The sequence below is a fragment of the Micropterus dolomieu genome, linkage group LG10 (genome assembly GCF_021292245.1).
Source record: "Micropterus dolomieu isolate WLL.071019.BEF.003 ecotype Adirondacks linkage group LG10, ASM2129224v1, whole genome shotgun sequence".
In the NCBI taxonomy this organism is placed as follows: Eukaryota; Metazoa; Chordata; class Actinopteri; order Centrarchiformes; family Centrarchidae; genus Micropterus; species Micropterus dolomieu.
In genome coordinates, this window is record NC_060159.1 from 9688074 (window position 1) to 9705541 (window position 17468).

Genomic DNA, 17468 nt, shown 5'->3' on the forward strand with positions numbered 1-17468 from the left:
ACCACTCCAGACAGCAGACAAGATAACCCAGTTTACAGCATTAAAAAAATCAAATAATTTATTTCTGTGTTCTTTTTCCACATTAAATAAAAGCTATCGGACATTTCCAGATCAAAATCAAGAAAGGGGACAGGGAAGAGGAACAGAGGGAAACAGAAATCTGACATGCAAAGACCTTTTGCTCTCCCCTTTGCACACTCTGTGGATGGCGGTGGAGGCGGTGCTGGACGCCCCGAAAAGACTTCAGGAAGCCTCTGTGGCTTGATTGATTGGCTGTAGGGGCTACAGATTTCTGTGGCGCAGCACGACAGCCAAGACAAATGTTGTTTATCTGACCAACAAAATGGTTTCTGGGGGAATTTATGATTGTAACACTCAAAATGTAGGGTGGCAGATGTTGCGTCAGGAGAGGACAGAGAAGCGGGGTTGTGATGGAGTAAGCTACCTGGATAGCACAGCGGACACCCAGGATGAGGGGGAAAAAATGCTTCTGACATCTGTGAACACTGAACTGGCATGTCAAGTCAACGTATTCCAAATGCATGGCCAGAGAGAGCTGGGTAAAACTATGCAATACCACAGTCCATGGCTATAAACTGATACTGATGACGAAGCCCTTCAGTCTGTGATCATGGTCTAAAGCAGAGCCCTTTGGCTCTTTGAGACAGGCTGTAATGCCCATATACCTAATGGAACTGCCAGAGTTTCACAGGAGTACAACAAAAAAGAGAACAAACCCTTGTCCTTCAAAATCTAAAACACCTCCACATACAAACAACTGAATGAACAAGATAGGTTCATTTTGTACGGTGTTACCTGTCTTTTCCTTTCATCCATCAGTTGTCGCTGTATAAAAGGCCGGGACAGTGAGGGAACACAGAAGTGGGGAAACAAGTGTCCAACACAGGGACAGAAGATTTAAATCTCCAAAATAAACCAGGAGTTTACACAGGGTGATGATTGAAACAGTGTCAGATGAGGAGTACAGATATTTGTTAATATTCAGGGTCGAGAATGTTTTCGTATGCCTGGTATTAACTGCTCATAGTTACTGCTCGTTACGCCTCTGGATGGACTAAAATAGCACAGAAATTAAAAATAAAAATCACATCTGATAAATCAACATAAACTGCCCCCTTCCCAGATGATTCACAAAAAAACATGCTCTCAATAAATCCAATGAAGAGAACAACACTAGTATATAAATCTGAAAAAAAAAAAGAAAGAATAAAACAAAAATAGGTCATCTGATCCATTGCTCCAAATGCACAGACACAAACATACACACTCAGGCTGTTGTGTGGGTGGCAACTCTCATCTGTAAACATCTACTCTCCCTTTCAGTCCTGGGCTCCTGGGATGAAACCTCCCAGCTGAACTGCTGACAGGGGAAATAAACCCAAAATATGAACAAGGTCCTGTCGTGTCACTCAGACTAGCTCGTCAAACCTTAAATCATTAAAACACCAGACTACCATGAATGTTTGCTGGACACTCAAGATTTTATAGCATATTTTACTCTGGCTGTCAGTTGTGCCACACGGCAGTGTCTTGTAGTGCTTTCTATTCCAGGGTATTGTAGGCAGGATTAAAGCACACAATATGTCCAATTGCATAATTTGAGGCACCTCAAGGAAAATATTTAAAATTGCATTAACAACAAGTGATGTATCTTATCTTCCAATTTGACTTTGAAAAAAAAAAATTCAAAGCTGATCTAGGGTTTACTCTCCCTTCGCTACCAACCAACCTGTCCCCCGCCCTTTCTATCGCACTGAGCACTAAATCGAATCCTGAAAAGCTTAAAAAACAAAAACAAAGGGTGCGCTTTGTTCCTTCCTGATGTCCTTATAAGGCTGGAGCAAAACACAGCATCTCAAAGACTGATTTTCCTGTCCTCCTGTTTAAGTAGAGAAATTAAAGTCTAACAGATCCACGCTGTTGTCAAAACAACAATACCCACACAGGCACATTCATACAAACTCATACACACTGCAGCAAGTTCCAAAGAAGTGCATCTGACCTTTGTTCATTTTACTTTGAAGAAAAAACAAAAACGGCTGAAGCATACTTTCACTGCCATAATTAGTGTGGATTGGAACGTCTGGGTGCATCTATGACATGTTCCAAGCTGGAGATCTTAGAATATTAGCGAGGTTGGTTGTGCATCCAGATGGGGCACCTGGGAAGTACATTGTGGACTCAGCCGCTTCTGCACAGCATGAGGTTATACAGGTGTATAGTAAGACAATCTAAATAAACTGAAAGCGAACAAAAGAATAAAATATAATCTGCTAAGAATACTTGTCTATTTTCCTTTTTTATCAAGGAGATAAGCACGCACACACACACACACACACACACACACACACAGCATACTCAAAAAGGAATCCAGCATGTAACACTTCACCCTCCCGTCTGGTGCCAACCGCAGACCAGGACCAGGCCGTGGCTGCGTGAGACGCCGGCTAGCGGGGAGGTCACTGCAGTTGTGGCTGAGAGCGCTGATGGATTGAGTGGCACTTGCAACGAGGGGAAACAGACGAATAATCTAAAAAGGAGTGAGGTGAGATGGCTAGGACACGTTTGACCACGCCATCATTGGCAAGAAGTCTCTCTGAAAGACTACATCTTCTACTTTGTGGGAATTTTGCAGCTGGCAGTGCATTTGGGAAAAAAGTTCTGAAGACAAAGATGAAACTCCTCGCCCATACTGTCATGGTTTGATGATGAGAAATTTAGTGAAGGACACTGAAGCGAAAAGGTGGCAGACCCACCAGCTGGGCGAAGTTTGAGGTGCTACTGGATTGATTGTTTCGATCAACCACTCTGCACCAACACACTTACACCAAACACCACAGGAAGGGATTCATCGGGTTAGCCTCAGATTGGCTTAATCAACACACACACACACACACACACACACACACACACACACGTCACACTTTTTCCCCGCACTCACATTAAAATAAATGCATGCATATCTTTACAGGCTTCAGTCCCGGAGGCCGAGGCAGGTGATGGAAACAGCAGCAGGGAGCAGCTGCCCTGGACAGGATGGGAGACAAAAACACACAACAGTACGCACAATTCCAACCAAGCATGCTCTCACACAGTCACACAAACACGTTCACTTGCCACATACGCACAAAAACAGGCCAAGCACTCGTTTTCCAAAAAGACATGAGGCGGTACAAACACACAGTCATACTATAGCTTTTCTGTCAACCATCCGACTTACAAGGTTAAAAAAGAAACACAAAAATAAACTCCACAAATATTTTCTTCCCAGTCTGTTTTTCCCCCCGCCCTGCTTCCTTGTTTCGCATGTTTTCTTTAAGTCTGTTTTTTGTGTCCCGTGTTCTGCAGGAGGATTTGGTGTGGTGCCATGTTCTCTGGGGTCCGGACGCATGTTCTCACTTGAGCTGCCTCACCACTCACGTCGCGGTCAATGTGGCTTCCAAGCTTGAAGGTCAAAAGGTTACCTAGTCCTCCAGTCGAGGTCATCCCAGAGACCACCCTGACTCGCCCCCCCCTCAACACAGAAAGTATCAGGGGCCCCTTCATGAAAACATCACGTGGGATATCAGTTTGTTTCTGCCTACGCAACAGTTGTTCAGAGGTCAAGGACAAAAAGAGGGTGTGTTTGCATGTCTACGCATACCTTTGTGCATACTCTTTAAGTTTGTACACAAGTGTGTGTGTGTGTGTGTGTGTGTGTGTGTGTGTGTGTGTGAGAGTGTGTGAGTGTGTGTGTGTATATTTGCGTGAAATGACCAGGGCAGAGCTGAGGCTGTCAAGCTGATAGTGTACGTGGTGAACAGCACCCGCTGTCCCGTCCTCCCCCGTCCCCTCTTCTTTCTTCTAGCGGAGCCACAGTTTGAGCCGCAGCGCGTCCACTCCGTTCAGGTAGTATCTGAACAGCCGCTTGTCTCTGACAAAACCCAAGTTCTCGTACAGCTTCAGGGCTGATTTGTTGGTGATTTCAGTCTCCAATACAACCTGGGGACACACAGATGGGCATGTCAGTGTGTGTTCTACTTTTTCAGAACCTGGTACCAAAGATATATGCTTGGCTCTTTCGACTCTTAACCTGCCTTAGTTACATGTTGTATCCTGTTAGCTAGCAAGAAGCAGCTTGGTTTTGTACATAATTACAAAAAGTATGCAACGCCAGCAAATTAGCTTTAAGGCAGCTGATGTCTTATGGACTTGAATATCCCGGTTATGATCAGGTTTCTAAGTTTCCTGTTTTTTATGTTGTTTTTTTTGTTGTAAAAGCCAAATCCTAAATATGATCGAAATCGGTGTAAGCCACATAGGTCGGATGGCATACTTAAGTCCATGTAAACACATTCAAAGTCTCATGTATTTCTATGCGTTTTAATATACACACACACACACACACACACACAGTGTATAAAAAAGAAACATTTGAAGTATACCTTTGTCTGGGAAAAGCTAGATGTTTCCCACTGCTTCTTTATGCTACAGCAGGCTAACTGTGTCATGGAGCAGACATTTTGACTTACAGTCGTATTCAAAAGTTGACAATTTCCATGTTTTTCATTTATAAATAATTGGGTGTTTGGATCAGCAATTTCATTTTGATCGTAGACCGATCAAACCGTAATATTTCGGTAGTGAAATGAGATTCATTAGATGAACAGAAAATGTGCAATAAGTATCAAAATGAAATTAGACCATTGTCATTTTGTTGATTTGAATACCTATAACTACCTAGCACTGATTAAGTGGTACACACAATTGGTTTGGTGAGCTCATTAAGCCTTGAACTTCATAGACAGGTGCATCCAATCACGAGAAAAGGTATTTAAGGTGGCCAATTGCAAGTTGTTGTTCTCTTTCCCTCTCCTGTGAAGAGTGGCCACATGGGGGACTCAAAACAACTCTCAAATGACCTGAAACCAAAGATTGTTCAAAATTATGGTTTAGGGGAAGGCTACAAAAAGCTATCGCAGAGATTTAAGCTGTCAGTGTCCACTGTGAAGAAGAACATAGTAAGGAAATGGAACACCACAGGCACAGTTCTTGTTAAGGCCAAAAGTGGCAGGCCAAGTAAAATATTGGAGAGGCAAATGCAAAGGATGGTGAGAATGGTCACCAACAGCCCACAGACCACCTCCAAAGACCTACATCATCATCTTGCTGCAGATAATGTCACTGTGCATCGTTCAACAATTCAGCGCACTTTACACAAGGAGAAGCTGTACAGGAGAGTGATGCGGAAGACGAAGTTAAGAAGAAGGTATGCAAACGCACATTTGGACAAGCCAGCTTCATTCTGGAAGAAGGTACTGTGAACTGATGAAACAAAGATGGAGTTATTAGGTCATAACAAAAAACGGAGTTCCAAGACAAACACTTGTTACCCACAGTAAAGTTTGGTGGAGGTTCCATCATGCTGTGTGGCCAGTGCCGGTACTGGGAGTCTTGTTAAAGTTGAGGGTCGCATGGCTTCCACTCAATATCAGCAGATACTTGAGAATAATGTAGAGGAATCCGTCACAAAGTTGATATTATGCCGGGGCTGGATATTTCAACAAGACAATGACCCAAAACACTGCTCAAGATCTACTCTGGCATTTATGCAGAGGAACAAGTACAATGTTCTGGAATGGCCACCCCAGTCCCCAGCCCTGAATATCATTGAAAATCTGTGGGATGATTGGAAGCGGGCTGTCCATGCTCAGCATCCATCAAACCTAACCGAACTGGAGATGTTTTGCAAGGAGGAATGGTCCAAAATACCTTCATCCAGAATCCAGACACTCATTAGAGGCTATAGGAAGCGTCTAGAGGCCGTTATTTCAGCTAAAGGAGGCTCAGCTAAATATTGATGTGATATTTCTGTTGGGGTGCCCAAATTTATGCACCTGTCTACTTCCGTTCATCCAATCTATCCAACCTCATTTCACTACTTAAAATATTACTGTGTCTTTCAGTTATTTGACAGCTCAAAAATAAATTGCTGATCCAAACACCCAATTATTTATAAATGGAAAATCATGGAAATTGTCAGGGGTGCCTAAACGTTTGCATACGACTGTATTGTAGTAGGACAATCACAGTAATATTAAAGGATGGCTCAGTGACAGTAAACCATGACAGTGTGACAGAGTCAGAATGCACAGTACTCTAACCTGTGCTTTTCCTACTGTGACATTTCAAAATGTTTTCCATGAGAATGCCTAGTAAACCTATGTATCAACATTTGTCTTCTCAATTACACAACAACTAAGCAAACCTCCCTAAACAGTATTCCCCTTTTCAGATGTTAAAAACACAGCATCACAGTGGATGTAATGAAGTATTCAAGTAAATTCTTAAGTCAATATCTAGTTGGGACAACAACAATTAGCAGTGTAAAAAAATAAATCAAATGACATCCACTGTGACTCAGTACTGTGCAATGATAAAACTTGATAACATCTAAGAGGGTTGCGTATTTTTCATTAACACTGTATACTTTACTAACTACCATTTCCCAAAGTGTACACAAGTAATTAGAATCACTTCCTCTGTTTCCCAGCAGCTATTAGTCAGACATTTTTAAAACATGCTTGAGAACTGTGATCTACTACTATGACCTTCAGTTACATCTTTATTATTATGTAGTCATGCAGTTGCAAGAAATGAGAGTTCAGCAATCTTTCTGGCTTGTGCATTCAAGCAAGGTCTGGGCCGGTATTTATCAAGCTTCTCAAAGTGCCATTTTAGTCTTAAGTGCTGAGAAGTGATGAAATTTACTCCTACTTTTAAACTTAAGAATAAAAGCAAGTTATCAAATTTCTCAAAGCTAAGAATCACTATTGAAGACAGCTCGAGAGGTCTCTCAATTGGTTAGGAGTTGCCAGTAGGGCTTGTGATGGCACTGTGGGGACAGAGACATCGACTTCCCAAAAACACCCCCCGTAATCCGACAGAAGCAAACAGCCAGCAATACAGGAGCCCTAGATGCATTTGATGGCGCTCAAATAAAAGATAAACTTTTTTTTTTTCTCCTTTCATGTATTAATGTGTAGGCCTATATCATAATGTATTATCTTGAAAATTCTTTATTGTTAAATGTGTGTTGAATATAAACTCCTAAGGAATTTCACCATTCAATGTGAATCTTTTTCTCTCTGTTCCTCTCCTGCCCTCTCTCTCTCTCCTTCACCCCAACCGGTCGAGGCAGATGGCCGCCCACCCTGAGCCATGGTTCTGCTCGAGGTTTCTGCGTCTTAAATTGGAAGTTTTTCCTTGCCTCTGTCGCCTAGTGCTGCTCTTGGTGGGAACTGTTGGGCTTCTGTAAATAGCATCATAGAGTACGGTCTAGACCTGCTCTTTTATGAAAAGCGCTGTGAGATAACTGTTGTTGTGATTTGGCGCTATATAAATAAAATAGAATTGAATTTATCTGAGAATATTCTTAAAGAAGGAAATCTATTCAGTGATTGGTCCTTGGCGACATCATCCTCACAAATCCTGTTTGCGGCACAGCAAACTGTCGTGAATCAGCACTAAGACTGACACTTAAGATTTAGTCCTACACTTCACTCAAATTAGGACTATGATGCTTGATAACTAACTTTTAAGCACAGCTTTGAGCCAAGAATTATTTTTACTCTTAATTCAGTTCTTAGCAGTGTATTAGGAGTAATTCTGAGAAGCTTGATAAATACAGGCCCTGATCTTTAAGTTGTACAAGTTTGCTGTTGACTGGTATTTACAAGCAAAACATGTGGAAATTACAGGAGACCTATTATGCATTCCCTTATTTCTGTAATATATAATGTTACAATGTCAGATGTTTCTATTAAACATGGACAAAGATTCAAATAATGAGGTAAATATATGTAAAAGTAATCCCTGTGAGCAAAAAGCTTAGGCTTCAGACCGATCTGAATACTAATTTTCCAACATTTTTTCGACATTTCCTTATACAGTCATCTGCTCATGATCAGCTACAGGCACAGCACGCCCACAAAATACAGGGACATGCCCCTCTACCCTCTCAGTCTGTTCTGCTCATAACGCTTTCTCCAGCACTGGGCCAGCACTACTCTGCTCAGGACTACTCTTTGTTAATGACTGTTAATGCTCAGATGGCTTTACGTGTTTCTAAAGTAACAGCTAAGTACTGCTGACGGTAGCTTCTGTAAGCTAACTGGCTTAATTAGCTGTGCAGCTAGAGGTCCCATTAGCTAGCTAATGGCTAAAACCTCCTCCTCCAGGCAGTCCAGAGATCCTGTGCTAGCGATGTGCCACGATGCATTTTAGTCAGTGTTATGAAAACCTGTTAGAATATTTTACCAGCAGCTGATACACAAGCACCACAGCTGAAAAAAAACACATCTACATTTGCAGGTGCTTGATTGAAGAAAAATCTAAATGTAATGTCTTCACATCATCATTCTTGATTGAAGAAAAAAATTAATCTTCAGTCAACAAAAAGATTAGAGATAGTTTAATACGGCATCCTATTTCCACCTCTGGCCTTTCTGGAGATTTCAAATACTTTCAAAATGTATTGTGTTAGATGCAGGTGAGTGAGTATGCAGCTATTCAGAGACAAATAAGTGAAATAGTTTTTAGTAGAGAGAAGAGACTGAAAGGAGTAGCTGACAATCAAACCAAGGTTACCAGCAAACTTAGATAAGGGAAGGACAGACAAAATGGACTTTGAAATATCTTCCTCACACGGAAGCTTTTGTGTAGGGCCATTACCAAACTAAAACCAAGGACCAAATATTTTAAATCATTTTCAAATGTGTTGTCATTATATTAAGTGTATTTTGCAGGGATATTTGATTTCTATTACTTTAACATAGTGAGTGAAATACTTGAGCACAAAGCTTACGAATGTGGGCCAATGTCAGTTATAAAGTTGGCAGGAATCTTTAGGTGTGTTTCAGGATTTTCTCAAATTTTAAATATTCTCTGGATGTATTAAAATATGGTTTGAAAAAGGGGTGACATGTGAATTGACTAAGACACCATCCAGTGGAAATCTTATCTTACCTCGTCACAGTCACCCTCCACCATGGCATAGATGGCCTTCTTCACCAGATTAGTACCTGACACAGAAGAGACAGCGAAAGCACGCAAATTAAATAAAAACTTGAGAAAAGAACACTTGGTTTGTCCATTTTTCTAGCTTGACTTCCGATAGTATAAGAAAACGGTGAACAATGTACAAAGTACAGCGTTACACATCAACTCAAGAGTGTATAACTTATCTAAATGTTGCATTTGCATAAAGAGATTTGGTTGTCAAAGAAAGCACAAAAGACGCTGTTGCACAACTTGGTCTTGGCTTCAGATTATGAAAGGACAGAGTCGAGATCTCACCGATGCTTTTCCTTCTGTGTTTCGAGTCCACGGCCAGCATGGCAATGTAGCCACGACGGAACATCTTCTTGTGCATGTCGAGCTTACAAACAATGGCTCCGACACACTCCTGCTCCACCATGGCCTGGGACACAAACACACAACATAGATAGGTCCTCTGAGTGTCCACTGGGGCGACTGCTGAAAGCGAAGCAACCGTTCCTGTCATCCTGCCAGCTTTCTGAGCTGACCTCTGACCTCTATTTCATGACAGTTCCTCTTATGTCACACGCGGCGTTCCAGACAAACTGGATGACTTTAGGGCTCAGAGGATACACAAAGACAGGACAGTGTTTATCAAAGTAAAAAACCCATTCTGAACACTGTAGATGCAAAAGGAAACACTTACTTTATGCACAATGCTCTCTGGAAATTAAGGGTTTCAGAACTTTACTAAATACCTGAACACATATGACTGGAAAAGAGCTTTTCTTGATTGGACAGCTATTGATTCAGACTAAAATTCATTAAAACGAACACGAATTAAGGCTTTGTAATAGAAATGTGGGTGTAGCTCTGCCAAATGATCGAATACAAACGCCCAAACCAATGTGCCATCAGTGAGACATTTGCATATGCTTGTTGAAGCTGTGTGTGTTTATCTTCAGTACATTTTAGCTCTGTGTTTGGTGTTAGGTTATGAAAGCTATCCAGTCACACCTAGACCCAATTATGGTATGCAACTTCAGGTAACCAAAGTCCATGGGCTAGTAGGGTAACTCACTTTATTTTGACCTGATGAACAAAGTGAATACAGGCTTGTCCTTCACATTAAGATGGTGTCAGTGCCACTCACCAGAAAGCAGAGCTGCGGCCAGTTGTGGATGAAGTACCTGTACGTGTAAATTGAATAAGGCTCAGACAAGTCCTTGGTGATCAGTCTCATGATCCACGGCATCTGCAGCTCGGATTCATAGCGGACATATCGGATGCCATGGCTATCCTCTTCCGCACGGCCGGGAGAGCTGCTCAGGTCGAGCCGGGCCAGCTCCGCGGCTGGCGGCTGCAGCGGGTCAGCTGGGCTCTCCTCTGCGCCGGGCCCGGCAGCGTCCGGTGGCTCGTCACTCAGCGTGTGGTCAAACTCCTCTTTCCCTTCGTCCCCGGGGTGGGCCGCCTCAGTTCTAGTAAAACCCGGCATCCCGTTCATGCTGTTATTGTTAACTAAGGGAGAGTGGCTGCCGTTTTCGGAGAAGGGGCTGTGGCCTTCGTGTTGGCAATGCTCACTATTGTTTCTAGCGGCTGGATCCCCCTCGTTGCTGCCACTGCTGTCACAGTTGTCCACGGACGGTCTCGGATTGTCAGGCCGGTTTCCTGTGTGTTGGTGGCAGCCCGCGTCCTCTGAGGGGCTGATCAAGCCGTTTAGCTGCTGCTGCTCTCGGGCTTGCATTTTGAGGTGCAGTGCCGCCGGGCTAGCTCGCGCTAGCATGTTTTTCTGCTTCTTCTTCAAAGACGTTTTGACCTCGCTTACCGGCTGCGACTTCGTCCCTGTATCAGCGGATACACAGTCCTCCCTGTGGCAGACCGGCTCTCCGTCTCCCCCCGCCGGCTCTGCGCTCCCAGCACCGGGGAAAGGAGGAATTTTAGCCGGGGTTGCAGTCAGTGCGCTACTAGGCCCAGGCGGCACTGTGGCCATCCCACCGCATTAAGGTGGAGATTCACGCTTGGAAAACGTTGAACACAATCTCATCCACAAGGCGGAGGGAAATACAATCAATATACAAGTTAGTTGACCGAATATTACATAAATCCAAGGGTTTTTGAGGCGATAACGTATCCGCTGGCGACGTTAGTTGCTGCTTTCTCCTAGATTTCCCAGCTGCCGCAAAGTGCTGTCGCAGCAAACGCCATTGCAACAGCAGACAGAGACGTTTTACGACAGTGGTGTAACGCATGACAGATGCAGGTTTTTTTCAGATACCGGGGCAGACTATATCCGTCTTTTACTTAGGCTAATATTTAAATAAAGTAATGTATTCCTATATTCAGTCGTTTTATCTTTATTGATTTGCATGCCCCCTCTATTGTATTGAATTTACAAAGCAAGGATGTACTAAACCTCTAGAACAATAAAGGAATAGAAAACACAAAACCAAAGAAAACTGGACACTGGAGCAGGGTCACGATTATGTTCCTACTCCCTCTGTTTCAAACACTGAAAAAACAAAACAAATGTGTGGTCTGTTTTTTCTCTTTTTCACATGCTTTTACTCAGCATTTTTTCCCCCAATTATTGATAAAAGGAGACACGTGATTAATTTCAGTTGTCCTGGAAATAGTTTTATGCAAAAACTTTCATCACATAGTTTGCATTTCATACCTTCCTTGTTTTGTAGTGTCAGACCTAAACAGCATCAGACACGTATGCTGAGTATAGGCTATTTGTATTGACCTATAGCCTGATTTATGTTGGATCACATCACATAAATTGTGAAATTGTCTCAAAAGCGAGAGTGTCAAATTTGATTTATGAAGTTGTAGCCTACTGAAAGGTTCACGACCCTTTAAGGTCAAGAACTGTTGACATGTCCTTTTATTACCAGCAGAGGACGCTAGTTAAGGATTGATTTGGATAGATACATTTTCCCCTGTGCAACAGCAACAATGCCGTTCATCCAGTAGATGTCGCCAGCACATGAGATTCGTCTGCCTTTTTTTCAGTTGGTTGGAGTCTTCATCCTGGAAATACAAGTCTGTTCTGCAGTATGAGGTATGTGCTCTTGTCTTGAGTAACATCACTGCTTTTCATTTTCCTTCTCTGAGTGTAAATGCTTGCATTATGATCCAAATTAGCCAAACACAGTAGGCTACTGGTGAGTTGTTAATACTTTTCTATTTTTATAAACTTTTTTTAAAATGTGAGATTCATATAAAACTCATATACTTCATATACATTTGAAAACAGACGCAATAAGAGGAATGTCCTTTTTCTGTTTAGCCTATTCAGTTTTAAAAAAGAGAAAATCCCATGCCCTGTCAGCGATGGCCCTTGAAAAAACATGATGGTGAAAGAAGCATAAATAAACCATATATGTCTGTCCATGTCTGTGACCCTGTAGCTGCACAGTGTGCTTACTTCTCCCCCAAAGTTTTGGGAGCCTTTAATATATAGTGAATATCTTGAATAACTCTGTTGCAGTTTCATATTGAGGACAATGGGGGGAAAAAAAGCCCAACTTGACATGTAAATCATGCAACTCAAGTCAGATTTGAGTGGAAATAACCTCAAAGACAGAGACTTCCTTTATCTGCAATCTGGTGTAGCCCATCCTAGGTGGCAGTGTTGCTCTTTCGTGTCCTCAAACATGGCAACAGAGGTGGATCACTTTAGAAAAGATATTTTGCAAACTTTCAAGTCCATCAGCGATGCCTCATTTCTTATACATTGCAAGAGGAAACAAGATGCTTCTATTGAGTCATATAGTTTATATTACTATAGACAGATAGATAGATAAAGCTCTAACATTTCATATCCCTTCTAAGAGATATGCTAAGAGAGACACCTTCTCCTCTTGCCTACATTTCCTATCTCTCTGCCCTACATTCATCTAACATGAACACATGTGTGCTTGATATGTGGATAGAGGGTGAGTCATATTTGTTTGTGGATATATGTTACAGAGACAGAGACGGAGAGATAGACAGGGAGAGAGACGGCCCTTTGAAAGCTAAGCCTTGGGGCTGAGAACTCTCTGAAGAGCTGGAATCAGACATGCACAATCAGTTCCCCTCTTCAAATCTCCTTTACAGGCCTATCTACTTGAACAGGCTTCTCTTAATTACTTTCTCTATCACTTAGCGAGCTGTGCCTGGGACTAGGAGCAGCAGCGTCTTGCCAGAGACACTTGGCTGGTTTGAACCCATATTTATATATCTTCTTTCTCACAATCCTGTCCCGTATCTCCCCCCCCCCTTTTTTTTCACTCCTGCTTTCATTCTATGCTGCTCTTGTCTCTCCGAGGCTCTCCCCATCCTATACCCTTTTCCAAATATCTCCAGGGCGTCAGTTGCGTCATGTGACTGGTGTGCTTGTGATTACAGCAGTTGGCACCCCTACTCATCTATGAAGAAGAACCCCAAAATACCTTGAAAAACAACAGCATGTAAGGAAGTATAAGGTCAGCAGAGAGTGGCAACATGCTCAGGACAACCCAAGCTGACAATGACCGCCAAATATCCTTTTCCTTTGAATCTCTATCCTTGTCTCTCTGAACAGGTCTCAGGGGCTAGAGGCAAACCTTTGGACCCCCTCACCCTCTCCGCCCTCTTCTACTCCTGCCTGTCACATTGGCTCGCTCTCCTCATTCCGTCCTCCTCCTCCTTCTTCTACTTTAAAAAAAAATTCTGTCTGGCATCTGGTCCACTAGAGCTGTATTTAATTAGTTTTTGTTGGGTTAATTAGGGGCTAAAGTTAGGGGGTCGGACCAGAACAAAAGCGGGTCAGGCTGGACGGATACAGGTGCTCCGGTGTGGTTGCCAGATTCCACCGTTCAGATTAAGATGGCTGCAAACTGTCTGGAGTATTGAGGAGAGAGAGAGCCACCAGCGAATCGCAGGGGAAGAGTTGTTCTACCACATATGAGATGGAAGCTCCTTATACAATGCATGCTGGCATCATTGTACTTATCATTTAATAAATTAGCATTCTCCAAAAGAAACCACCTCACAGGATCTCAGCTTGCTTCCATGCCTTCTCCCTCTCACATTACACTGGCACACATCACGCAGAGCTGAGATGTATGGTGTGCGCAAGTGATGTCTTTGCCAGCCTATTTCCCCGTTGCCATACAAGGTGCTGTGTTGTATGTTCTCATTCATATTACTCCCAGCACTCAGTCCCTTCTTTCATCTACGAGCAGCAGTTATAGCCTTTTCATTTTCCTTTGTCGCTTGGCTGTGTAGAATGAAAAACATGTGAGGAGGACATCAAATGACCAATCCAGACAAGTGAAGTATACCTAAAATGAGCAATTCAAGCCTGTGAAGTGTACATCAGTTGTTTAAATGCAGTGATCAGGTAAATGAAACGAATGAAAACAGCAGATGTGAGTCTCGAAAAGCTTCAGGCTGCAACACTTTGAAGGTTACCTTTTTACTTATAGTACATTTGGCACGTATTCATTCTTTTAAAACAAGTGGCTAACTGGAACTTTTTAAAATAGTTCTAGTCAAATATGCACTTAGATACAGACTTAAACGTATAACTTTGATTACAGAGAAGAGAGAAAGCAAGAAGAGCCAAAAGAGACACAATTTGACCTTTTCTTCTGTCCTGTGGAGATGAAGAGGGATCAGATGAACCGATATGAGGGGAGAGAGAGGAGAGAGAGGGCATCTCTGGCATGGCTGGAGACCCTCAGTGTGTGAGGGTCCTGGGGCCCTTTAGACAGGCGCCAGCCCAGCAGGGAAGCAGAGACAATCACCAGTACCAGATTCAATGCACAGAGATGGAGGGATGGAGGGAGATGAGGAGACACAGAGGGGAGGGTTGGGGGGACAAAGAGCACAGCTGAGAAAAGTGGAGGACATGACAAGGAGAAGAGGAGACAGGTCCAGGTAGAAATGGAAAGAGCTGCGGTATAAAAGAGTTGAAAAGGAATGGATGGAGAGGGAGAAAACGACAGTGTGCATCAAGAGGAGGTGACAGGAGGAGTGAAAGAAAGAAAGAGCAAGCTAGAGAGAGATAGCATATATTCCCTCTGTAACAGTCTTTATCACCAGCCCAGATCGTGGCGTATGAACAGTGATCCAAGTCAACCATCTGCTGAGGCTAGATAAGCCTGGGAGAGCTGGGTATTGAGCTGTCACTCAGGGAGGAGCGCAGAAAAAGAAAAAGAGAGGAGGGGAGAGAGGAACAGAAGAGAAATAAAGACAGAACGGGAGAGGGAGAGCGATCGAGTGAGAGTGGAGGGAGGGAGGGAGGAAGGGGTCTGCGCAAGGTAGGAAAATTCAAAGGAGAAGATTTGTGCAGAGTGGAGAGCATCCGTCTTGTTAGAGAGAGACTTAACGTCAAATAGATGTCCAGCCCTGTCCTGCCTAATCTTGAAATAATCCTTCGTTTAATGAGAAGAACAATAAAACAAGACTATTTATTGGTTTTTATTTTTGTCAACCCACACATACACACGTGTACACACACTAGTGCACGGACACACACACATACATCGTCACTTCTAATCACGCAACTGATGACATGAGGCTGTTTATTTTCTGTCACTATCACACACATATACGTCACCACAGCCAGGTATAAGTACAAAAATAGTTAGCTATTTTCATTGTCTTCTAATAACTCAATTCACAACACACACACAGGTTATAATGGCAATAAAAAGTGTGTGTGTGTGTGTGCAGTTTATTAGACACCTCTACTGGTGGTGAGGATCCCTAGAGTGGAAGACGGGTTAGTTGATTAAGCCTATGTGGAGGTGATTAGGTTAAATCCCACTTAAACATACCCCCCTAAACCACTTACTGCATAACTATGAATAAAATTATTATCCTATATGTGTGTGAGAAAGAGAGAGTTGTATGTATGATGTGTTGTATGTATGATGCTTTGGCAATATTGTTGTTACACATTCATGCCAATAAAGCTAATTTGAATTGAATTGAATTGAGAGAGAAAGTGGGAACAAGTTTAACAATTCAATATTGGCTGATTTGTGTCATCATTCACCTGATTTTGTGTTTTTAAGATGTACATCCAATCCCAGCTACATTTTTCGATGTGTGTTTGTGTTTATAGTGTGATACTGTGGCGGTGCGGGGGCGTGAATTAAGGCCGGGAGGGGGGTCAGACCCAGGAGTGGGGGTTAGGAGGGGATTAGCCGAGGCCAGTTGGATCATTTTACAGCCGGAGGACCCCCCCTCACCCTCTGTAGTCTCCTGGACAATGAGGATTAAACTCCTCTTGTTCCTCAACTCCGAAAAACGGCAGGACGACAAAGACACTATTCCTCCCAGGTCCCCTGACTGTGGCTGGGAGCTGAGCTGAGCTGAGGAGAGGAGGGAGGGATGGATGGAGGGAAGAAGAGGAGGAGGCAGGGAGTCAGGAGGAGGCAGGGGGTCCATCATAAAATTAATCCCTTCACAGTTTCCTCTGGGTGCAAAGTGAGATATGAAGCAGACATGTCTAATGAAACGCTACAGTCATCTAAGGGCACAGCGATAAAAGCATATATTAAACTAATGGAGCTCGTCATTAGTGCCTCTATTAAGCGGATCGAGAGGGCTGTGCTCTCCTTTGGTGATCAGCACGGAAGATTAATCAATACCAATAAAACTCCATCTAGTGCGGTAGTCATATGGCAATATTTAAGCTCACTTACCCATAATCCTCTGGTTTGAAACTACAAGACTCTGTTTGTAGTTTACATTAAATGAATAGTTTGACATTTGGGAAATCTGCCTTTTCACTTTCTTGCCAAGAGATGTTGTTACCACTGTCTGTACAGTAAATATGAAGTTACAGCCAGGGGACATTAGCTTAGCTTAGCATAAAGACTGGAAACAAGGGAAACAGCTAGCCTGGCTCTGTCTCAAGGTAACAACATTTACCTAACAGCAAACATGAAGCTCACTAATTCATACCTTATACCTGTTTTGAAATGTAAAAAAACACGTGCAGAGTATCACAATGTTGTTTTTACACCTTGGTTTTTGTACAGATCAAACGAACAGGACATTATGTGTTAATTAAGGAACTTGGAGGAGCTGGTAGGCAGATTTTGGACAGAGCCAAGCTTATTGTTTACCCCGTTCTTTACGCTGAGGAAAGGCTGACCGGCTGTTGGCTGTAGCTTCATATTCACCGTACAAACATGGTATTGATCGTCTCATCTAACTCTCTGTAACAAGCAGGAGCAAATAAGCTCAATAAATTTTAAACTGTTCCTTTGATTAGTGAACATTGACTGATGTTTAGCATCAGAAATAGCCAGGCTAGCTGTTACCCTCTGTATCCATTCTTTATAATTAGCTAAGCTAACCATCACCTGGTTATTTCTCAAATTGGTATACTATTCCTTCAAAATTGTATTGTATTGCATTGTATGACACAAATGTACCACTTG

At 42.7% G+C, this 17468-nt stretch overlaps 1 protein-coding gene across 1 annotated transcript; it reads right to left on the bottom strand.

Annotated features, from left to right (window-relative positions):
- Positions 1–31: 31 nt before the first annotated feature.
- Positions 32–11255, bottom strand: naa30 (N-alpha-acetyltransferase 30, NatC catalytic subunit). The gene is made up of 4 exons (XM_046060750.1): positions 10193–11255; positions 9358–9481; positions 9028–9083; positions 32–4002 (listed from the first exon to the last, which is right to left on the bottom strand). Exons 1-4 carry the CDS (start codon positions 11027–11029, stop codon positions 3865–3867), a joined length of 1155 nt encoding a protein of 384 aa, XP_045916706.1. The 5' UTR covers positions 11030–11255; the 3' UTR covers positions 32–3864.
- Between the last annotated feature and the right edge of the window lie 6213 nt (positions 11256–17468).

Coding starts and splice junctions, on each gene's coding strand:
- naa30 (XM_046060750.1), bottom strand. CDS start 11,029: ATGGCCACAGTGCCGCCTGGGCCTAGTAGCGCACTGACTGCAACCCCG. Junction 9,482..10,192: donor GGCCGCAGCTCTGCTTTCTG/GTGAGTGGCACT, acceptor TTTGTGTCCCAG/GCCATGGTGGAGCAGGAGTG. Junction 4,003..9,027: donor TGGAGGGTGACTGTGACGAG/GTAAGATAAGAT, acceptor GTGTGTCCCCAG/GTTGTATTGGAGACTGAAAT.